Source organism: Myotis lucifugus, unplaced genomic scaffold, assembly GCF_000147115.1.
Source record: "Myotis lucifugus unplaced genomic scaffold, Myoluc2.0 scaffold_274, whole genome shotgun sequence".
Taxonomy (NCBI): domain Eukaryota; kingdom Metazoa; phylum Chordata; class Mammalia; order Chiroptera; family Vespertilionidae; genus Myotis; species Myotis lucifugus.
The window spans coordinates 263,689-282,143 of record NW_005871322.1 but is presented as its reverse complement, the minus strand read 5'-3'; the positions used below and the strand labels follow the sequence as shown (position 1 = coordinate 282,143).

General features: G+C 49.9%; 2 protein-coding genes across 2 annotated transcripts in view; both read right to left on the bottom strand.

Annotated features, from left to right (window-relative positions):
• Positions 1–5,492, bottom strand: part of CMTM3 (CKLF like MARVEL transmembrane domain containing 3) — an 8,486-nt gene extending 2,994 nt beyond the window's left edge. The window contains exons 1-3 of the mRNA XM_023763096.1: positions 5,427–5,492; positions 5,092–5,217; positions 1,993–2,148 (exon numbers count right to left, since the gene is read on the bottom strand). Of these exons, the coding sequence (XP_023618864.1) occupies positions 1,993–2,148; positions 5,092–5,217; positions 5,427–5,492 (348 nt within the window). The remainder of the gene's footprint in view (positions 1–1,992; positions 2,149–5,091; positions 5,218–5,426) is intronic.
• A 9,971-nt stretch (positions 5,493–15,463) lies between these two features.
• Positions 15,464–18,455, bottom strand: part of LOC102432245 (chemokine-like factor) — a 34,534-nt gene continuing 31,542 nt past the window's right edge. Inside the window, exons 3-4 of the mRNA XM_006099477.3 lie at positions 15,597–15,698; positions 15,464–15,517 (exon numbers count right to left, since the gene is read on the bottom strand). Coding sequence (XP_006099539.2) covers positions 15,464–15,517; positions 15,597–15,698 — 156 coding nt within the window. The remainder of the gene's footprint in view (positions 15,518–15,596; positions 15,699–18,455) is intronic.

Here is an 18,455-nt window from a genome sequence, read left to right as displayed (position 1 = left end):
CCCCCCAATGCCTCAGCTTCTCCTCCTCCCTGGATTCTCCCTGCTCCCTCTTCCCATTTAACCCAGCTGGGCTGGGGTTACTAGTATATTCCCACCAGTTGCCAAGCACATTCTGAGTTTAGCATTAGTCTACACATGCCCTGAGCGGGACCTCTCTACACAGCCTTTCCCCTTTGGGGCCTCACCACTGTGCCACCCGCAAGGCTGAGCTTTTCCTCAGCTGGGCGCTTCCGGGTGGGGTTTCGGGATGGGGTCCCGGGGGCCAAGTGGGGCCTCAGCCTCCTCTCCTCTCCTCCTCCTCCAGACTGTGGTACAAACCTCCATGAGCCGGTCCCACACAGCCCTGCTGGGCCTGGGCCTGCTGCTCATGCTGCTACTGTACGTGGGGCTGCCAGGCCCCCCTGAGCACACTTCCTGGCTCTGGGGCGACCCCAATGTCACAATCCTGGCCGGTCTCACCCCTGGCAACTCCCCCATCTTTTACCGAGAGGTGCTCCCACTCCACCGGGCACGAAGGTGGGTGCTGACCCCAGGGTCTAGTAGAAGGATGAGGCCTGAGGGGAGCCCCCGTGTGGGACCCCAGCTCCACACGGGGTGCTGAGGGCTGGGAGGGCAGTGGGAGAAGCCTAGGAAGAAGGTGGGGCCCTGCCAAAGCCTCAGACCACCCCCCATGTGCCCGCAGGGTGGAGGTGGTGCTGCTCCACGGGAAAGCCTTCACCTCACGCACGTGGGAGCAGCTGGGCACGCTGCAGCTGCAACAATAAAATTAAAAAAAAATTTTTTTTTTCAATGACAAGAAAAGACCAGGGTTCACCCTGACGGTGGGGCTCAATTGGTTGAAGCATCATTCAACCAATATTCCAAAATGTTGTGGGTTCGATCCCCAGTTAGGGCACGTGCGAGAGGGCAGCCCATCAATGTTTCTCTCTCCCTTCCTCTCTCTCAAATCAATAAAAAAAAAAAATTTTTTTTAAATTCACTTTATTAAACAAAAAAAGAGAGAGACCAGGGTTCAAGTGCAGGCTTGCTGTCCCTTCTCTCTGACCCATTGCCCCACTGCCCCACTGCCCCACTGCACACAGCGAAGTCTGAGGCAGGGCCCTGGACCGCCGGGGAGATAAGCCGAGTTGCCAGAAGGCTGAGTAAGGGTCCGAGTAGACCCTGCAAGTCCTCAGTTCACGTGCCCGGCCCTTGTTGAAATGGCTTGAATTCCTGTAGCTGAGACTAGGGAGCACCAGCGCCACCTCGTGGCCAGGGGCAAGGATGCAGTCTGGGATTCCCTTACAGCAAGCATGTCAAACTCCCAGCACACAAGGAATGTTTTTGTGGCTCAGAAATGTTTTAATTAAAATTTCGTAACTTAATTTTTGCAATATCCTGTTATACATAATTATTAATAACGAACTACAACGTTTACTGTAATCGTGTTGCATTCAATTCCCTTACGCACCGGCGCACCATTTCTGTCCACTAATACTAGCAGCGAATGTTTCATTAGTCTTGTACTGACTTGTTTGGTGTGCACAACAGGAAATATTTCGCTTTCGGAGAACATGAAAAAATAGGTTTATTCGCGTTATGCTTATTAATTTGTGCAGTTATTCAGTGTCTGGTAAGTTAATGTTCAAGAAAAAATATTAATTTTTATTAAAATGTTCTATTTTATTTTAATGATTACTCATTTATTTCAGCCCTTTGTATTCAGCATGTCTTTATCGAAATAAACCTATGTTTCTATGAAAATTGAAGCTTTTGTTATTTTGTTATTTTGCGGCCCACATAAACTTAAACCTTGTTAGCCTTTGAGTTTGACATGCTTGCCTTACAGAGAGACCTGGAGGCCCTGACCGGGGTTATATGGCTGCTGAGTGGAGGGGCCCAGATCACCTGAAGCCAGGTCTACCCGCCTGGCTCCAACCAATGGCAAACAGCTGTCCCAGTGCATTGAAGAAAGGGCAGCCAACCGCTTCCTCGTGGGGCCCCAGCCCTCACCATCATGGGCCAGCACAAGCCCTGCCACTTGTCATTCAACTGCATGGCATCAGCAAAGAGGAAGAAGAGGGCCAGCAGGAACTCCAGGAGGGGCGCGGTGAGGAAGGCGGACGCTGTGGACGCCACGTAGCAGACAAAGATGATGAAGGAGAGACCCTGGGTGGGTGGGGAGGGAGAAGTCAGAGCCTTTGCACAGCCCCTCACCCAGTGCCCCTATGAGCCCCCGCCAGTCAGGAATAGAGGAGGCTCAGGAATGGAAGGTGATCTGCCCTCAGTTCTGCAGCTGCCAGGCTGAGGACCTGGTCATGGGGCCCAGGCTCACACCTGTGTTGCCCCCAGTGTTTCTGGGCATGGCCCTTAGTCCTGACCCCATGCCAGCTCCTTGCCAGGACCCAATCAGGAAGTGCCAGCCTCCTATGTGTGTCCAGCCCGCAGGAGGCCACCCTCTGGGGATGCTCACTCCGCCCCCAACCCAACAGGTTCTATGGCAGAATTCACCCAACTCAGACGATGTCCAACAGGGGCTAGTCAGACCTAAGCAGTCCCAAAGGCAGCCCACTAAGCAGGAACCAATTTCAAAAATTCACTCCCAACACACAAGACCTGCACTTTTCACTGAATGCAATCCACCTGAAAAACAATAAAATCTTAAACTTAGTAAAGATACGGGGGCTGAAGTGTTTACAGTTGAAATGTACTGATGTCTGCAGTTTACTCTAAATTCATTGAAAAACAAAATGGAGCCCGGCTGGTGTGGCTCAGTGGTTGAGCGTCGACCTATGAACTAGGAGGTCACGGTTCAATTCTTGATCAGGGCACATGCCCAGGTTGCGGGCTTGATCCAGTGTGGGGTGTGCAAGAGACGGCTGATTAATGATTCTTCATTGATGTTTCTATCTCTATCTCCCTTCCTCTCTGAAATCAATAAAATATATATATATATATATATATATATATATATATATATATATTTTAAATGGATTGCTAGATAGATGGAGAGATATGTGATAAAGTAAATATACCAATGTGTTAACAACTGTACAATGTAGGTGGTGGGTATATTAGTGTTAAGAGTATAACTCTTTTGACTTTTTAATATATTTGCAAATTTTACTACTAATAAGAAATAAACACCCAGGAAAGGAGTGTTGACACTGATGCCCCAGGTCCCGCTGGTCTCTGGGCGAGGAGCACTGAGGAACTAGAGTGAAAATGTTCTCTGCAGCCCTGTCCCTGCACTGTGTGTGGGAACTGACGCTGCCGGACGCCGAGCCCCCCAATAGTTCTGCAGACTGTGTGTGCTGCAGAGCAGACCAAGGTGCTGGGGCGGTGCCCTGGGCCAGTGCCCGCTGAGGCTTGTGGGATCTCCTGGGATCCTCGCAACCACCCATGTGCCAGGTGCTCCTTACAGCCCACTTTACAGACGGGAAGACTGAGGTTCTGAGAGGTGAAGTGATTGCTCAGTGTCATGCAGCTAATAAGAGGATACCAGGATTTTGAACCCAGGGCTAGCTTGACCGGCAGCGGCTTTCTTAAGCAACCCTGCCCTGGGGGTGTTGGCTTTTATCTGGTTTCTGTCACGGTGTGTGGGTCTGAACATGTCTATGGCTGAGTAGCTCCGAGTGGGGCCCAGGGGGCCTTGCAGGGGATACCCAGAGGCCTCACAGGAAGCACTGACGCTGCTTCAGACAAATGAGTTACAGAAATCCCAGGAAGTCCCCAGGGCACCCGCATCTGTACTGAACATGGCCCTGGGGATAGCTGAGTCCAACTTGAACAGATGGTTAACCAGGACACAGAGGCAGCCGGAAGACAAGGTGTGGGACCCTGACTCAGCCTGTCCACAGCTCCTGCTGTACTTATTCGGCTGGGCTGTTCTTGTGTCCCTCTCCTTCCTGCCCCGCCTCCCCCCCCAAGCCTTACTGTGGAGATCCCTCTCTAGATTCCTGTTTCCTCATTCTCTGATTCCTAGTTGCCACTTCACCCCTTCCTGCCCCTGCCAGCCCCCCCACTTGCGTGGGCCTGGGGCAGACAGGAGGTGACTACAGGAGTCACGAGTGCCGGGGAGCAGCTCCCTTTGCGACTTCAGTGCCCACCCGACCTCCTCCCCACGCCTGACACTCCCAGACAGATTCCTGACTCCCAGCTCTGCCCCGGGCCTCATTTATGCTCCGGCCGGCTACCCCTTGACTTATTTGGGGGGCCTGAGTGGGGTGGGTTTGGGGTCCCCTCGGTGGATGGTAGACTCAGGCTTCTCCCCGAAAGTAGCTCCCATCGATCTCTGGGGTGAGGCTGGAGTGGCCAACCAGGAGGCAACCCCTTGAAGTGAGGGCTGGGGGTCCTGCGGCCTCACTTGGGAGTTGGGCAGGTCCTGGGCTGACCTCCGGGCTGACCCCAGGCCCAGCAGAGGTGACAGGACCACAGACCGCCTCCTTCTGACCCCATCCCCCTCGGTCCTTGCAGCTCCAGCCCTCACCTGTCAAACCCCTTAAGCTCCGGCCTCAGCGTTCTGGTCATCAAAGTGGGAATAAAGACAGAGGCTGAGCTGGGGACCTAAGTAATCAGTGCCCCTCCCTCATCCCGCGTCCCCTCTGCCCGGTCTCTCCCTCCCCTTCCCTCCACGGAGGTCCAGGGCCAGCCCCCAGCCCACTCGCGGCCAGTGCGGGGCTTTTCGCCGTGTCCCGAGGACAAAGGCCTGGCCGGCCCGGGCGGGGGGAGCGGGAAGGAAGAAGCAGCTCGGCGGGGGCGGGGCGGCTGGATCCCGACGAGGAAGGGGAGGAGGGGGATGAAGTCACCCCGCTGGGCTCCGGCCCCCGCCCCTCCGCCTGCGCGCCCCCCAGAGTGCTGCCGGGGCCTCGCCCATTCCCAGGGGTCCCCTTCCCACCCGGTGCTGTCCCCATCCCAGCTGGCTGGGCTCCACCGCAGCCTCCGCCCCGCAGCCCGAGGCCCGGCTGGCCCTCCCTGCGCCCCGGAACGAGGGCGAGGGCGCCCGGGCGCGAGAAGGGCCGAGCGCGCTGACCCCTCCCGGGGCCCAGAGAGGGCGGAAGCGCCCGAGGTCACACAGCGCCGCGCGCGGGGCCCCTCGCCTTCTCCTCTCACCCAGGCCTGGAGGCTGGAGACCTTGGCCACCCCCAGCTTTGCACGCGCGCGTGGAGGGCCGGGGAGAGCGCGGGTTCGGGCCCCGCCTCGCCTCTGCCCCGGGCGCTGGTTTTCAGCGGGGCCGTCCTGAACGCGGGCAAGTTTTGCCCAATTGGGAGGGGGCTCCCAAGGGGGAACCGGGGGGGGGGCGCCGGAATTGGGGGCCCCCCCCCCCCCGAAGGGGGGCCGGGCCCGCATTTCCCGGATTCGGCCAGGAGGAAGGGGGCGGCCAGCAGAAGGCGGCCCTTTGCCCGCGCGGCCAGGAAGGGGAGCCAAGAGGGCGCGCAGCCCCGCGCCGGGGTGCGGAGCTTGGCGGCGGGCGGGCTCGGGTCCGGCTCGGGGTCCGGGTCTGGGGGCCACATGGCGGCGGCGGCTGCACGGACAAGGCTCGGTCTGGCTCCCTCACCCCCTGCGCCCGGGAGGGAAGCGGAAACCCCGGCTGTGCGGAAGGAGAGAGAGGCCGGGCGAGCTCGGCGCAGGGGCGCATCCCCCCGCCGCCGCGCCCCGCCCCCGGCCCCGCCTCTCCCCGGCCCCCTCCTCGGCTCCGACCTCCCTTCCCCTCTTCCGCCCTCGTTCCTTCTCCTCCCTTCCTGCCCTCGGACCCGGGACCCGCCGCGGTGCCGGCCTGGGGCTCCCGGAGACCCCTCCCATTCTCCTCTCACCCCTGCCCCGGAGGCTGCAGAACTTGTTTGCCACCCTCGGGTGCCCCGTCGGAGCTCCCACCCGGCTGTCCTCGCCACAACCCAGAAGGGTGGCCTCCACTCGCTGCCTCCCGTCGAGCACAGGTCCGGGACCCAGGACCCTAGGCGCCCAAACAGCAAAACTCTGCCTGGTCCTCCCGCGGCTTCGATCGCGCTGTCGGCCTCCCACCCACTCCCGCTGTTTCTCTCTCGGCCATTCGCCCACCCCCACCCCGCCGCACCCATGTTTTCCGGGGGCGGGAGGCGAAGATGCAAGCCCTGTGCACGGCACACACGCGCGCCCGCGCGCACGCTCCTCGGGGCGCCAGTTCAGTGTCGCCACGACCAGCCCGGGACGTGCTGGCTGCGCGGGCCTCTGCGAGCGGTGCTGCCCGCCGTCCTTCCACCCCAAGAGCCACAGTCCCCGGGGGTGGCCTGGTTCTCGCTCTGCCTCTGTCTCACCACGACGGCCACACACGTTCCCCTCCTACACGTCCATCCCCGTCCACTTCTCACCGCCACCAAGGCCTCCGCTAGACTCAGGCCACTCCTGTCTCCTCCCTGCGCTGTTCCGAGGAAGCAGATGGGAACCTTGGAGCTCCCCAACTTGCTCAGGGCCTCGGTATAGGGCAAAACATCACCCCTCGCTGCCCTCTCCCCGCTTCTCTTCCACCCATCTGCTTCCTCGCGGCTTCTTACACAAACCAGGCTCCCCTCTGCACCCGGGCCTTTGCACGCGCTATCCCCTCTGCGCGGAGTGCTCTTTCCCCACCGTGTTATCCGATCAGTCCTTTAATCTTCTGTGACCAAAAAGCAGCAATACGTCCTCAGAGAAGACTTCCCCGACCTCTCCAGCTAGGTAAGAGGCATTCATTTACCTATGTATTCATTCAGCAGCAGAACTGGGAGCCCGACCTGAGGGGAAGCCCCCGCTTGTGGTGGGGGTGTGGGTAAACACTAAATGGACCCGGAGAATCCTGAGTGAGGTGGTCGCTGGTAATAGATGTCTGGCAGGTTCCGCGGGTGGCCAGGCGGAAAGGACTGAGCTAGGGACCAGCGGGAGGAGACAGATTGTGCAGGCCCTGGCCCTGGAGTTTGGGATTTACCCCACATTCCCTGGGAGCAGGCCAGGGAGGGGAGGGGTTAGATCAGAGGACCACCTGGTTCTCATCTCTGTTAATTGAAACGTGGCTCAAAATTGCAACTCAATATAAGAAAACAACCTGGATTTTAAAAGGGGCCAAAGATTCGAACAGACAATTCAACAAAGGTGTACGGACACCTAATAAACACATGGGTGAAAAGATGCTCAACACCATGACATCTAGAAATGCAAATTAAAGGCACCATGAGATACAGCTCTACACCTATTAAAATGGCTTCGTAGAAAGGGATGCTACTATTTAAGTGCCGGTGAGGATGTATAGCAGATGGAACTTTCATTCACTGCTGATAGAAAGGTTAAACAGGCCCAGCTGGCGTGGCTCAGTGGTTGAGGGTTGACCTAAGAATCAGGAGGTCAGGGTTCGATTCCCAGTCAGGGCACGTGCTTTGGGTTTTGGGCTTGATCCCTAGTAGGGGGCGTGCAGGAGGCAGCCGATCAATGATGTTTTCTCATCATTGATGTTTCTATCTCTCCCTCTCCCTTCCTCTCTGAAATCAATACAAAATATATTAAAACAACAACAAAAAAAGTTAAACAGCCCTGCCCGGTGTGGCTCAGTTGGTTGGGCATCGTCCCGTACACGGAAAGGTTGTGGGTTCGATTCCCAGTCAGGGCATATGCCTAGGTTTTGAGTTCGATCCCTGGTTGGGGCAAAACAACCAATGTTTCTCTCTCTCTCTCCCCCTCCCACTCTCCCTTCTCCTTTCCCTGAAATCAATAAACATATTCTCAGGTGAGGATTAAAAAAAAAAAAAGTTAAACAGAGGTCTATCATGGGACCCAGCTATTTTTCTTGTAGGTATTTACCCAAGAGAGAGGAAAGCACGGGTCTCTACAGAGGCCTGTACACGAATGTCCACAGCTGTGTTTTTAATAGCTTAACGTAGAAACCACCCGTTGGTTCATCAGCAGGGGAAGGAATAAACTGAGGGACATCCCTTCCAGGGAAAGCACCTCAGCAATAAAAAGGAATAAATCGTTGGTGAGTGCAACAATATGGTTGCATTTTGCAGACATGATGTTGAATGAAAGGAGCCACACTGAAAACAGCACATGCTGTATGATCCCACCTTTATGAAATCCTAGAATACGTGAAACTAAGTTGTGGCGACAGAAATCAGGTCAGTACCCGGGGTCGGGGCTTGAGGAAACTGTTTGGGTGCTGGAAATGCGCTTTATTTTGACAGGAGTGGTGGTTACTCGGGGACCTACATTTCTCAAAACACATCAGACAGTACTTTTAACATGGGTGCATTTTATTTTATGTAATTTACATCTCCATGAGCTGAAAGGGTACCAAAAACAAAATAGGGTGGCAGCCCAGAATGACCGAGAGGGCCCACGGAGAGGGGAAGGAGAACCTGGTGGGTGCCCTTGCTTGAGGTGGCTGGAGACCCCGGGCCCCTGTCCATCTCACCGCAGGCTGTGAGCTGCCTGGGGACCAGCCCCAGCCCAGAACCTGTCACAGAGGATGGCAGCATGAAATACCTGCTATGGAATGGAGGAGGGTGGCTCTATTCCTTTCACGTTCCTTGTGGAAGGAATATTCTCCGTTCTTCTCCACTAGTTTATTTACTTTATTTTTGGGGTTATAATGAACTACTGACTTCATTTTATTGGTTGTTGTTCCATCTTTGGCCAGTAGGCGGGCTCATGTGTACCTAACATGCCCCCTCCCCTCCCCCTCTTTCTTTCATTTCCTCATTTTCTGCCACTGTGAGATGCTTCAGGTTCATGTTGTATTCTCCCCATCTTAGGCCAAGAATCGCCAGTTCTCCAAGAAGCCCTGGTGCTCTTTATCGGAGAATGGTATTTAGAAACCAAGGTCTCTCTGGGCAGTTTTCATTTGCATTTCTCTAGTTATGAGTGGCACAAACACTTTTTTTTTTTTTACATGTGTGAGAGCCATTTGCATTTCCTTTTCTGAGAATTGACTTTTCACACACATAAAAACACACTTGCCAGGAAATGAGTCCTTTTTCTGAAATGTGAGTTATGAATATTTTTTCCTGAGTTGTCACTTATCTTTCACCTTGCGTTTTCGCTAGATCTTTTTTCTTTTAGAACTTGCTGTTTTCTCCTTTAATCTACAAATGTCTCGAACGACAGTAGCAGTTTGCCTAATGCTCACCATCCTTACATTTGTGGGATGTGCCTTTCTTGGTCAGGGTGTTTGCTGTTTTGCTAAATCTCTGGGTTCATTTAGGTAATATTTTTATTTGGGATTTTTGCCTTTGTTTTCACAAAAAATAGAATGGACTTGCAGGTTTTTGCCTTTTTAAAAAAATTTTATTATTTGTGTTATCCTTTATGTAAGTCTTTCTTGTTTCCTAATGAAGACACTTAAAGTTATACATTTTTTCCTCTGAGGACCACTTCAGACACATGCCAAAAATATTGCTCTAGTTTTTACCCATTTCTGAATAGCTTGTAGTTTCAGTTTTATTTTATTTTTAAAAATATACTTTTATTTATTTCAGAGAGGAACGGAGAGGGAGAGAGAGATAGAAACATCATTGATGAGAGAGAATCATTGATTGGCTGCCCACCACACGCCCCACATTGGGGATCCATCCCACAAACCCCAGGCCAGGAATCGAACCATGACCTCCTGGTTCATAGCTCAGTGCTCAACCACTGAGCCACGCCCGGTGGGCATGGTTTCCATCTTAATTTCCTCTTTAATCTACAGTCTATCTTCTCTCCTACAGGAATTCCAGGTAATTAGACCTTTTGGTACTGTCTCTAAAGTCCTTGAGGCTCTGTTCATTTCTTCCCATCCGTTTATTCTCCTTTGTTGAGATCAGATCGTTTCTACTGATTTATCATCAAGTTCACTCTTTCCTCTGTCATCTCCGTTCTGCCCCTAAGCCCGTCCGTCCAGTTTTAAAAATGTGGTTATTATATTCCGTTCTAAAATTTCCATTTGATTATTTTTTATATCTTCTATTTCTCCACTAAGACGTTCTATCCTTCCAGGTGTTCTATTTATTCTTTAAAATTTATTCTTAGAGCATGCTTCTAATATTTTCTTTAAAGTCCTGCTCTGATCCTCCTAACATTTGTGGAATTCTTGTCTTTTTTCCTTTCTTCATTTGTGCCATTCTTGAGATTGTTCGTTGTCTTTTCCCTCATAAGACGTTGAGATTTTTTCTAGTCCTTCATATGTCAAATAATTATCGATTGTATAACGGACATTTTGAACATTATGTTTTTTTATTGATTGATTACGGTATTACATATGTGTCCTTACCCCCCCACTGCCCCTCCCCCCGAGCTCGTGCCCTCACCCCCCTAGACTACAGTCTGTGTCCATTGGTTAGGCTTATATGCACGCATACAAGTCCTTTGGTTGATCTCTCCCCCTCCCTCTCCCCATCCCCTGCCTTCCCTCTGAGGTTTGACGGTCTGATCGATGCTTCTCTGTCTCTGGATCTGTTTTTTGTTCATCAGTTTATGTTGTTCATTATATTCCACAAATGAGTGAGATCATGTGATATTTATCTTTCTCTGACTGGCGTATTTCGCTTAGCATAATGCTCTCTAGGTCCATCCATGCTGTTGCAAATGGTAAGAATTCCTTCTTTTTTACCGCAGCGTAGTATTCCATTGTGTAGATGGACCACAGTTTTCTAACCCACTCATCTGCTGGTGGGCGTTTAGGCTGTTTCCAAATCTTAGCTATGGTGAATTGTGCTGCTATGAACATAGGGGTGCATATATCCTTTCTGGTTGGTGTTTCCAGTTTCTTGGGATATATTCCTAGAAGTGGGATCACTGGGTCAAATGGGAGTTCCATTTTTAGTTTTTTGAGGAAACTCCATACTGTTCTCCACAGTGGCTGCACCAGTCTGCATTCCCACCTGCAGTGCACCAGGGTTCCTTTTTCTCAGCATCCTCGCCAGCACTTGTTGTTTGTTGATTTGTTGATGACAGCCATTCTGACAGGTGTGAGATGGTCGTTTTGATTTGCCTCTCTCGGATGATGGTGACCTTGAGCATGTTTTCATATGTCTCTTGGCCTTCTGTATGTCCTCTTTCAAAAAGGGTCTATTTAGGTCCATTGCCCATTTTTTGATTGTGTTGTTTACCTTCTTTTTGTTAAGTTGTATGAGTTTCCCTGTAAATGTTGTATGAGTTTCCCTGTAAATGTTGGAGATTAAACCCTTATCGGAAATAACATTGGCAAATACCGAACATTATGTTTTGAATTCTGGGTTTGCTTAACTTTTATAGAGATTTGTTGTTATTAAAGCAAACAATCAATCTGGTTAGATTCAGGCCTACCCACCATTGGCCTGTGGTTCCAATGTCCAGTCAGTTTATAAAAGCTTTTCAATGTTATTCTGGAATAAACCCCACTTCATCATGGCGTAGATTCCTTTTAATACACTATTAGATTTGGTTTGCTAGTATTTTGTTGAGAATTTTTTGCATCTACAGTCATAACAGATACTGGTATTTAGTTTTTTTTTTAAATTAAATCTTTATTGTTCAGATTATTACAGTTGTTTCTCTTTTTTCCCCCATAGCTCCCCTCCATCCGGTTCCCACCCCACCCTCTGCCCTTACACCCCCCCCCACTGTCCTCATCTATAGGTGTACGATTTTTTTCCAGTCTCTTCCTGCACCCCCCACACCCCTTTCCCCCCTGTGGTGTTTAGTTTTTTGTGTGATATCTTTATCTAGTTTTGGTATCAGGGTGATGCTGGCATATAGCATGAGTTAAGAAGTATTCCCTTCTAGTTTTTGGGAGAGTTTGAGAAGAATTACTAATTCTTGAAATGTTTGGTGGAATTCACCAGTGTAGTCATCTGGTCTTGGACTTTTATTTGTTGGGAAATGTTTTTGGCTACTAATTTAATCTCTTCACTTGTTGTGTATTGAGATTTTCTATTTTTTCTTCTGTGAGTTTAGGTAATTGTGTATTACTAGGATTTTTTCCATTTCATCTAACTTGTCATATATTCATTCATAGAATTATCTTAGCATCCTTTCTCTGAATGGTCAGTAGTAACCATTGCTTTCATTTCTGATTTTAGTTATTTGTGTTCTCTTTTTTCTTTGTCGTTACCTAAAGGTTGTTAATTTTGTTGATATTTTCAAAGACCTAATCTTTGGTTTTGTTCATTCTATTCTCCCCCTCCCCCCCTTATTCCCCCATTCTCTCTTTTACTTATCTATTGTTTCCTCTTTTTTTCCTAGCTTTGGGTTTAATTTACTCTTTTTTTTTCTATTTCCTCAATGTGTAAAGTTGGGGTGTGGAAAAATTCTGTTTCAGATACCTGCCTCCAGGGGTGAGAGGAATGGCCACACAGAGGAGTTTAACAAGCTCCACCCTTTTCTGCTGGATTCTGAGCACAGTCATAGTTACTTACACTTTTAGGTAAAATTTGCATGTAATGAAATGCACAGATCTTAAGCATGCAGTCAAAGGTTTGGCACATGTATTCACCCGTGTAACCAGTTCCCCAAATAAAGATACAGAACTGTCTCATGCCCCCAAATCCCCTCATGCTCTGTAATCAATCCCCGTTCTCCACCTCCTGAGGTAACCAGTTTCCATTTCTTTCACTATATTTCCCCCTGTTCTTGAACTTCAAAATAGAATCATATGGTATGTTCTTTTTATTTTTAAAAAAATGTTGATTTCAGAGAGGGAGGGAGAGGGAGGGAGGGAACCATCAATGATGAGAAGTGTGGATTGGCTGCCTCCTGCACCCTCCTGCTGGGGATCAAACGTGCAATCTGGGCCTGTGCCCTGGCCAGGCATCAAAACTAGTGACCTCTTGGTTCATGGGTTGATGCTCAACCACTGAGCCACACCGGCGGTGTGTCTTCCTTTTGGGTCTGGTTCCTTCCACTCAGTACTCAGGGAGACTCATCCTTATCTTTTACTTTTATCGCCATTCTCTGTCATGTGTCAGTAGCTTGTTTCCTGTTGCTGAGTAGTAGTATATTGTGTGAGCGTAGCACAGAGTACCTCCTTTGAAACATTTGGGCTTTTTTTTTTTTTTAGCTTTTTGGCTCTTACAACATTCTAGTATATCAGGCCTCTTGGCTAAATATCTGGGGGGATGTAATTCTGGGTCATTCGGCAGGATGGTGTCCATGTTTTAGTTTTTCTCTAGAATGCGAATCCCTGTAGGGTTTCCTCCTTTTAGTAGGGTTGCCTTACCTTACCTGGCCAGCAGGGGGTGGTGTGAGGGCTACAGAGGTGCCCTTGAAGGGTGGAGACCAGCTCTTCCTGCTTCCCCAGGGACCTGCCCCAGCGGCCCATCTTTCCCACCTGCCTGACAGGCAGCCTCCTCCTCTTCCGCAGCAGCAGCCGACTGTGTCATCTCCTCCCACTGGGACGCGCACCCTGAGGCTTCAGGGGTCCCCATGGCACTTAGGACAGAGGCCAAAGTCTTTACCCCCCCCCCCCCCCCAGCCCAGCTGACCTCCCCGCCTCTCTCTCATGTGGTTCCTGGCTGAGCTCATGCCCCCTCCACCCCCGCCCCTCCTCCCTAGCTCCTCAGGCATCAATTGGGGACCTCACTTTTCTTTCATGAGGATGACTCTTCTCCTGCCCAGTTGCCAAGTGGCTGGACTGTCTGGTGAGAATGAGGCCCTGACCCTGGTGCGGGGGTTGGGGGGTGCGTGCATGTGGGAGTTGTGGCTCTGGGGCCCGGCTGATGCTCAGGGCTTATGCTCAGGTCTTTACTGGACAGAGATGCTGCAGGTCCCAGGGACCGCTGGCCATCTCCACAGCAACCAGCCCCCCCGGTCCCTTCTGGGCCCATCCTGCTTGGCCCACTCCAGCCTGACTCCGGTTCGCAGAGGCCCTGAGCCCTGAGGAGGTGCCACCACCCCTGCTGCCCTCCTCCCGAAGGTGCTTCGAATGAGGACCAATACCAAACTTCGAAGAATCAGGAAGGCCAGCAACCTTATTTCTCTCCTAGCAACTACCTGGATGCTTTTAAAAAATATCAGTCCTAGCCGGTTTGGCTCAGTGGATAGAGCGTTGATCTGCAGAGTAAAGGGTCCCAGGTTTGATTCCGGTCAAGGGCACATGCCCAGGTTGGGGGCTCCATCCCCAGTGGGGAGTGTGCAAGAGGCAGCCACTCAATGATTCTCTCTCATCATTGATGTTTCTCTCTCTCTCTCCCTCTTCCTTCCTCTCTGAAATTAATAAAAAAAATATATAAAAAATAAAAATATTAACGTGAGCCTGGCCAGCTTGGCTCAATGGTTGAGCGTCAACCTGTGAACCATGTGCCCTTGTGCCCCGACCTAGAGTCTCGCTCTTCCTCTCTAAAATAAATAAAAATAGAAAATAACGTGAAAAAAAAAGGCATCCTTTCGTTTCCCGTTCTCTCCTTTCCCTCTGGCCCCTTTGGCTGGTCAGCGTTGACAGCCAGCGTCACCCACACGCTGGTCCCCCAAGCCCCTCACGGCACCAAAACTTTCGGTAACGTTGGTGGTAGGAACAAAAAATCCACTTGAAGAGAATTTCTTTTCCGAGCAGAGGTGGTTATTTAAGTGGACAAGAAAATCACTGGGAAAGAAGACAAGGAAGACAGTGGGACTCTGCTTCGCTGCAAAATACACGGCCCCGTCTGACCACCAGCTTCTCCTCGGTGTCATTTCTTGCTTGCCTTTGCTGCTGCTGCTCCTGCTGGCGCTGCTGCTCCTGCCGGCGCTGCTCCTGCTGCCGGCGCTGCTCCTGCTGCTGGCGCCGGCGCTGGCTTTCCCTTTTTGTCGTCCTTTGGCTTTGCCGCCTCTGCTTTTGGCTCTTCCTTTGGAGCATCTGCCTTTTTTTGAGGAGGAACCAGCACATTCTTTTTGACCTTCTTGCCTCTGAAGTGTTTTCTTTGAAGGCATATATCGATTAAAGGGAAAAACGCAGCCACACCAATAAGGATCTGGAAAACAAGAGGAGCCTCGTGACTTTTGCTTTTCATCCCGAAGTTGGCCTATTTCCTTCCTGGTTTCTTTTCTTTTTTTGTAAAAAATATATTTTTATTGATTTCAGAGAGAGGAAAGGAGAGAGAGAGAGAGAGAGAGAGAGAGAGAAAGAGAGAGAGAAAGAGAAACATCAATGAGGAGAGAGAATCATTGATTGGCTGCTTCCTGCATGCTCCCTACTGGGGATCCAGCCCAAAACCTGGGCACGTGCCCTGACCAGGAATTGAACCTTCTGGTTCATAGGTCAACGCTCAACCACCAAGGCACAGAGGGCTGGGCTCCTTCCTGGTTTCTAATAGTAAGCAGGTGCTGGAAAAGACACCCCCTTGTCCCCTTAAATGGCCAGACCCCAGAGACTGAGCCCCCCCCCCCCCAAGTGCCCTGTCACCCACCACTTCTTTCTTTAAACCCGGCCGGGGGGTAGGGTAGGAGCTTTGGCCTCTGGGTCAGCAGCAAAAGGAGGAAGCCAGCAGCTTGGCTGGCTCCCTACACATCAAATTTATTGCAATGGCTTCTCCACTGGGAACACTGATCAGCTTTACTTTCCAACTTTGCTTGGATCGCACAATTCGGTGGAAAGCCGTTCTGTGGCCTTCGAAGCGGGGAAAACACGCGTTCTCCAAAAAGAGGTGATTTCTAAGCAGATGAACAGCCCCACAAGGGAGACTCACCACAGCCACAAAGTAGTTCACCGGCATGGTTTGGCGAGATTGCACAGCAAAGGCCACAGCGCCTGCCAGGAAAGCGGTGGCGAACAGGTCGTTGAGAAGGTCCTGAGAGCACGGGAGAGAGGAGTGTCGTCAGCCTGGGACCCGGCCAAGGCCCCACTGACAGCCCGCCTGGCCGAGCTTCCAGCAGGAATGAGTTTCAGACTTCTGCCTAATTAAAGATTATGCAAATATTTTATGTACATTAATTAATATACTATATAGGTATTTAAAGATAAATATACACCCGGCTAGGTGAACATACCTGTGGCCCCTCAACTGGGTTCTTTGAGTCAAGACCCAAAGCTCAGGATCTTTTATTTTTTAAGCTTTTAAAATTTTTATTGATTTCAGAGAGGAAGGAAGAGGGAAAGAGAGAGACATTTTTCAATCCTTTTTATTTTTTAAAAAATATATTTTTATTGATTTCAGAGAGGAAGAGAGAGATAGAAACATCAACGATGCGAGAGAATCATTGATCGGCTGCCTCCTGCACGCCTCTTACTGGGGATCAAGCCCGAAGCCCAGGCATGTGCCCTGACCTGGAAATGAACCATGACCTCAACCACTGAACAACACAGGAATTTTTTTCTCCCTGAAGTACACCTTTTAGTAGTTCTTTCAGTGAAGGTCAGTGAATATAAATATTTTTGTTCTTTGTCTAAAAGTGTCTTTATTTTATTCTTTGTACCTCAGCCCTTCAAATAAATTATTCCATTATTTTCTAGCCATTGTCATTGCTGTTGAAGAATATGAAGTTAGCCTAATAGTTTGAGAATTTTTTTTAAGATAAATTGCCTTTTCTCTTGGTTTGATTCTAAGTTTGCCTTTGTCTCTGGTGATCACAGTGCCTCTATGACATGTCTAGGTGTAGTTTTGTTTTTATTTATGCCTCTTGGTACCTCTTTGAGACTTTTTATCTTTCATTAAATCTGATATTGATATTGCCACCTCAGCTCTTTTTTGGTAACTGTTTGCATGGAGTTTTTTCATTTTCATTTTCAACCTATTTGCATCTTTAGATCTAAAGTGAGTCTCTTGTGACCCTAATATAGTAGGATTATGGCTTTTTAAATCTATTATGATAATCTATGCCTTTTATTGGAGAGTTTAATCCATGTAGATTAAAAACAATTACTGACAAGGACTTATTTTGCTATTTTCTATATATCATATCTTTTGGTTGTTCCTCAGTTCTACCATTACTGCCTCCTTATAATCTGTAAGTTTTAGTAATGTACCAAATATATATATATACATATATATAACATATGTAACATATATACATATACATATACATATACATATACATATACATATAAATATACAATTTCCTTGTGGTTACAATTAATACTTAAATTTATAACAATCTAGTTTGAATTGACACCAACTTAGTTTCAAGAGTACACAAAAACTCTTTTTGTTGTTATTGTCACAAATTATATCTTTATACATTGTGACCCATTAATGTAGATTTATAATTATTATTTTATGCACTTGTATTTTAAATTATATCAGAAAAGAGGAGTTACAAATAAAAATACAATAATACTGGCTTTTATATTTACCTATATAGTTACCTATACTGGTGGCCTTTCTTTCTTTTGTGGCTTCAAGTTACAATGCAGTGTCCTCTCATTTTGACCTGAAGGACTCTCTTTAGAATTTTTTTAGGGCATGTCTACTAGTAACAAATTCCTTCACCTTTTATGTGGGAATTTCTTAAGTTCTCCTTCATTTTTGAATGGTAAATTTTGAAAGATAATTTCAGTTTTGAAGGATGTTGTATTCATTTCCTGGGGTTTCCCTAACAAAGTAACACCAACTGAGTGGCTTAGAACAACGTAAATTTATTGTCTCACAGTTCTGGAGGCCAGAGGTCCAAAATTAAGGTGTTGGAAGGGCCATACTTCCTCTGAAGGTGCTAGTTCCAGGCCTCTCTTCTATCTTTAGGCATTCTCATCTTGTTCCTGTGTCTCTTCACACCATCTTCCCTCTGTATATGTTTGTCTTTGTGTCCAAATCTCTCCTTTATATAAAGATACTAGAGGCCTAGTGCACAAAATTTGTGCGGGGGGTGGTGGTGGTGGTGTGTGTCCCCTCAGCCCAGCCTGTGCCCTCTTGCAGTCAGGGACTGCCTGCCTGCTCACTGCTCCTCACTGCTTGGCTCACTGCTCCTTCGCACTGCTGTGGAGGCGGGAGAGGCTCCCGCCACCACCACTGCACTCACCAGCCCTGAGCCTGGCTCTGGCTGAGCGATGCTCCCCCTGTGGGAGCTCACTGACCACCAGGGGGCAGCTCCTGCATTGAGCGTCTGCCCCTGGTGGTCAGTGGGCAACATAGCCACCAGTCCTTCTGCCATAAGGGTCGCTTAGGCTTTTATTATACTAGAGACCCGGTGCACAAAAATTTGTGCACTCAGGGGGGTCCCTCAGTCCGGCCTATGCCCTCTTGCAGTCTGGGACCCCTCGGAGGATGTCCACCTGCTGGCTTAGGCCCGCTCTCTGCGGGATTGGGCCCAAGCTGCCAGTCAGACATCCCTCTGGCAGCCCAGCAGCCTCGGGGGATGTCCACTTGCCAGCGGGGAGCAGGCCTAAGCTGCAGTCGGACATCCTTAGTGCTGCTGAGGAGGCAGGAGAGGCTCCCCACCACCACCATTGTACTGGCAGCCGTCAGCCTGGCTTGTGGCTGAGCAGAGCTCCTCCTGTGGGAGCGCACTGACCACCAGGGGGCAGCTCCTGCATTGAGCGTCTGCCCCCTGGTGGTCAGTGTGTGTCATAGTGACCAGTCATTCCCAGTCTTTCTGCTGTTAGGGTCAGTTTG